At 37.9% G+C, this 5,425-nt stretch overlaps 1 protein-coding gene across 1 annotated transcript; it reads left to right on the top strand.

Moving 5' to 3' along the window:
• The first annotated feature begins 577 nt into the window (after nt 1-577).
• Nucleotides 578-1,531, top strand: LOC142848890 (olfactory receptor 2W1). The gene has a single exon (XM_075971068.1). The coding sequence runs from the start codon at nt 578-580 to the stop codon at nt 1,529-1,531; it is 954 nt and encodes a 317-aa protein (XP_075827183.1).
• Nucleotides 1,532-5,425: the final 3,894 nt, after the last annotated feature.

Below are 5,425 nucleotides of genomic sequence, written 5' to 3'. Positions count from 1 at the left end.
ATAAAAAAGATAAAGGAGCCTGAGAAAACTTCTGGAATACTTACATAAAAGCTAGATGATCAAAGCTCTCATAGAAAAGGTAAAAGAAAAAAAACTTTTGCTTTTAATCAGACATTAACAAAATACCTAAATTTATGCACAACTTCACTGGGCAGGTAAAACTCTATCTTCCCTACATGTTAACAACCATCATAAGAAACCTAAGAGTTACATTATTTTTCAACTCTGTCTTCTCCAAACTTCCAAATAAATGTGTGAAGAATTCAGACCCTGAGATAAGAGTCAACACTTCAAGGCCATCTAGATAAAAAGGAAAACCAAATATTAAACTCATTTGTCATCGAACAATCCTCAACAGGAACAAGACAAGCTGACTATAGTAGGCAACACGTATCCATTAATTCCTCCAATTGTTAGCCTAACTGTTGTCTGCACTTAATTCAGTATTCTACAACTGACTTTCACTGTCTACACTGACAAACTCTTTCTTGTTTCCTTTGGTCACCCTACCCACTACCTCCCCTCTACCTCCCTCTGCAACTCTTCCTACACTGTAGAATATAAACACTGAAAGGCTATGGACCCAAGAAATTACAGTGCCCTGCATGTTTTTATCCTGCTTGGCTTCTCTGACCACCCTCAACTGAAAATGATCCTCTCTGGAGTTGTCACCTTCTTCTACATTATTACGTTGGTGGGTAACACAGCTATCATTCTTGCATCCCTCCTGGATCCCCATCTCCACACACCAATGTACTTTTTCCTCAGGAATTTATCTTTCCTGGATTTGTGCTTCACAACCAGCATTGTCCCCCAGATGCTGGTTAACCTGTGGGGACCTGAGAAGACCATCAGCTCTGTGGGTTGTGTGGTTCAGCTCTATGTGTACATGTGGCTAGGCTCTATTGAGTGTCTTCTCTTGGCTGTCATGTCCTATGACCGTTTCACAGCTATCTGCAAGCCATTGCACTATTTTGTAATCATGAATCCACGACTGTGTGTCAAGATGATCGTCATGGTCTGGAGTATTAGTTTGGCCAACTCTGTAGTATTATGCACACTCACCGTGAATTTGCCTCGCTGTGGACACAACCTTCTGGATCATTTCTTGTGTGAGTTGCCAGCCATGGTCAAGATAGCTTGTGTAGACACCACAAAAGTCGAAATGTCTGTTTTTGCCCTAGGCATTGTTATTGTCCTTATGCCCCTCATCCTTATTCTTATTTCCTATGGCTACATAGCCAAAACTGTGCTCAACATGAAGTCAAAGGCAGGCCAAAAAAAAGCAATGAATACCTGTGGATCTCATCTCACTGTGGTCTCTATATTCTATGGAACTATTATCTACATGTACTTACAACCAGGTAACAGGGCCTCCAAGGACCAGGGCAAGTTCCTCACCCTCTTTTACACCATCATCACTCCAAGCCTCAACCCCCTCATTTACACCCTAAGGAACAGAGACATGAAAGATGCGCTGAAGAAACTCATGAGGTTTTACCACAGATTCGCAGAAGTAAGGAGAAACTAGGAGTCATGGAAACGTATTAGAGAGGACAAAGCAGTGAAGTAACTTATCTCATTTAGTGTTGAATAAGTAATGATCTTTGCTTATAGAGATCAATGGTTGAGGTCATTCTTTTGTACAGAACTTGCGCGGATGCAAACCACTTGAGCATCATCAAGCATATCTTTTGGTTTCTAACCATTGGCATATTCTCAGGGAATACTTGTGCCTAAGAATCTGTTTGCTAAAATGTAACACAAATAGGCTCTAAGTGTAAACTTTAACTTATTTCGCAGTCCCATGGAAACTGTTTTGTCTCATTCTGTATTTTTGTATTAATGCTCCTATATTCCAAAATGAACCAAATGATTTTATGTCCATTGTATGTTTTAATTAAATAATCATATACAAATTATTTGAAGTGCTCACTTGTTTGTCTGTCTATTTTTGAGACAGGTTTTCATGAAACCAAGGCGATCATGAATGACTTATGTAGATAAGGATGACCATGAGCTTCTTGTCCTTCCTGCCTCACCCTCTCAAATGCTGGTATTATAGGTATGTGCCACCACACCAAGTCCATGTTATAGGCATGTGCCACCACACCCAGTCTGTGTGGTACTCTGGATTGAACCTAAGGCTTCATACATGCTAGGTAAGCACTCTACCAACTGCACTATATTCCCATTGGACATGTAAATAACTTTGTATATTGACTCTTTTTGACATCATCCAAACATTTGTTTATATTTAGCTCAAATAATGCGATATTATGACACCAATCATCTAAAATGCCACCTAAAGAGTGACTTATTTACTCTTATTCAGATGTTAGTACTAACATTTTTGCAACTGCCTACTATTTTCTCTGAGATAAGAGAATAAAAGTGCACAGATTAATGTGTTTTAAAAGGGTCAACACAGGGTTGGGGGAATGCCTCATTTTAAGAGCACTTGTTCTTCCAGAGGACCAGTGTTTGATTCCCAGCAGCAATGTGGCAGCTCACAACTGTCTCTATCCCTAATTCCAGGGTATCTGATACTCTCTTCTGTCCCCTAAGGGTACCAAGCACACATGTGGCACACTGCCATCTATTCAGGCAAAACACCAATAATAAAATAAATTTAAAAGTGACAACACAATCTTGCTTATTTCTCATTCATTCTCAAGAAAATATATTCCTTGGTTATCTCAACTTTAATGAAAAGGGAATATGATGAATTTGATACCAGTTAATATTTTGATATATGCCATGGAATTTGTAAAACTTTTAAGAGGTATTGTAGTATTTGCAGGTAATGAAATTTCATAAGTTAAATGAACTTTTATTTCTATATGTGATGAAATTTAGCTTTTATGAAACATAATATTTAATTTAACTTTAATATTTTCTATTATCTTATCTCCTTCTCCAAAAGATATCTTTTTGATAATTTCAATAAATCAGCAAGGCAGTGGTGGCACACCTTTTTAATCACAGCACTCGGGAGGCATATGCAGGTGAATTTCTGAGTTAAAGGCCAGCCTGATTTTATAGAGTGTGTTCCAGGGAAGCCATGGCTACACAGAGAAACCCTGTCTCAGAAGAAAAAAACAATATAGAGATAATTTCAATAGACCAAGATGGATTTTACAGATTACCTTGATGAAATCTAAAGATGTCAGGACATGTTTTATGAGGTCCACTTTTCAATTACTGACCTTAATTTCTAGGTAAATGGAGTTTTATTCAGAAAGTCCTTTCCTATACCCAAGTTATGCAGAGTGTTTTTCCAATAGTTTCAGTGGTCCAATCACTTTAATCAATTTGGAGTTAGGCGCTCTTTTTCGTCTTCCTCTTCTTCCTTTTCCTGCTCCTTTTATTTATTTACTTACTTACTTAGTTAAGATATAATTACACCATTTTCCCCTTATCTTTCTTTGAACTCCTCCCCCATGATCCCTTTGAAAACCATTGTCTTTTTTTTTTTTTTTGGTTGTTATTGTCACATGCACACACGTCCCTAAATATCTAAGTACAACTTCCTTTGTCTAGAGTTACTTTTAAGTTCAGGGCTGATCATTTGCTATTGGATAGCTAATTGCATGTCTCATCCTTGGGAAGGACTATTTCTCCTGCTCCCAATATTCCTTGCTTTCCTGTAGTTCTTTGTTTAGGAGTGGGGCCCCATGATACTTTTCCCTTCTATGTTAGCATGTCTTTTGGTATTATACTGTAGGAAGCAGGGAAAGCCCTGAGTGTGTGAAGTCTGGAATGGGTGTATGTTGTGACATGGCTACAGTCATGTCAAGGACTCCAAAGCTTCAACCCGTGGGAAAATAGCAAAGCCTTCCCCCTTAAGATGAGGCTCACAGTGATGAAAAAGCCTTTATCAGAGGTCCGTGTATAGATGCTAATAATACGTGCAGAATATGTCTACTATAGCTTTCTCTCCCACCCCCTGGTTATTTATGATCTGAAGACTGCTCCCCTACAGTGACATCTCCTTCTGGAATTAACTAATCCTCTCTCCTTGTTCAACTGTAAATAATAACCTGCTTCCATGCTTATCTTCATGTATAAACCCTGCCTCTTTTTTCAGCTGTTTGCAATAATCTCATCTCTTTCTTCAACTGTGTACAATAAACACACTGAGTTTCTATGGTGCCACAGTTACTACAGTCAAGTCGCTCCCTTGGGCTATGCAAAGCCCTGGCACCGTACTTTTAAATATCGTCCCACAGAAAACTGTAAGTTTCCTCAAAGGCACTTCCCTTTGCAACAACAAAAAAAGAGAAAGAGAGATCATCAATCAATAATGATCAAAACACAGAGAACAAGTAACTGTGGAGTGTCCAGCTCCAATTGATATATGTATATATGACAAATTCTTCAACTAAGGCTCAGGGACTAGCATGGAAGATAGGGTAGAAAGACTTAGAGCCAGAGAACCAGGAAAACCCCTGTGAGGTTGTTTGTCCCAGAAATGACAGTGAAGCTTCACTCATGATATCAAAACAACACGAAATTAGTTTTTGTGCAAAATAATAGATACATCACATCTTCTACATGTGAACAACTAGTTTTCCTAGCACCATTTCCGTAAGAGTCTGTCTTTTCTCCAGTGTATGTTTCGGGTATCTTTGGCAAACATCAGATGGCTATAGTTACATGTATTTATGTGATCTATTTTGTTCCTGTTGCCTATGAGTCTGTTTTTGAGCCTGTACTATACTGGTTTTTACTTTAGATCTGCAATATATCTTACATTCTGTCGTGGTAATACCTCATACTGTTCTTTTTACTCGGGATTGCTTTGGCTATATCAAAACCAGCTGAAACATAAGGAAAAAAAGGAAGGAAGGAAAGGAAAGTACAGACCAATATCCATGGTGAACACAGAATAAAAAATCCTCAATAAAATATTTGAAAAATCAAACATGAGCATATATCAAAATGTTATCCACCATGACCATGATGCCCTTTGTGGTTTTCTCACCAGCAAATAAAGAGTTTTGCTTCTTATTTTTCTATTATTATCTCTTCAATTTTCTTCTCTTCCCTAATTGCTCCAGGAGTGGGGGACATGGATGTTCAGGTCTCATTCCTGATTTTAATGTTATGACTTCAAGTTTTTCTCCATTTCCTATAGTATTGGCTGTGGGTTTGCCATATATAGCCTTTATCGTGTTGATGTATATTACCTCCAGACCTACACACCCAAGAACTTTTATCATGAAGGTATATTGGATTTTGTCAAAGAGGTTTTTTTTTCTCCTCTATTGAGGTGATCATGTGATCTTTGTTTTTAAGTCTACTTGTGTGATTTATCACATTTATTGACTTGAGCATGTTAAACCATACATGCATTTCCACTATAAAGCCAATGTAGTTATAGTGGGTAATCTTTTTCTATGTATGTTTATATTCCAGTTAC

The sequence above is a fragment of the Microtus pennsylvanicus genome, chromosome 4 (genome assembly GCF_037038515.1).
Source record: "Microtus pennsylvanicus isolate mMicPen1 chromosome 4, mMicPen1.hap1, whole genome shotgun sequence".
Lineage (NCBI taxonomy): Eukaryota > Metazoa > Chordata > Mammalia > Rodentia > Cricetidae > Microtus > Microtus pennsylvanicus.
Note: the sequence above shows the minus strand (reverse complement) of the source record. Positions and strands in the feature narration are given on the sequence as shown.

Excerpts from the sequence above, each read along its gene's own strand:
- LOC142848890 (XM_075971068.1), top strand. The coding sequence starts at position 578 with ATGGACCCAAGAAATTACAGTGCCCTGCATGTTTTTATCCTGCTTGGC.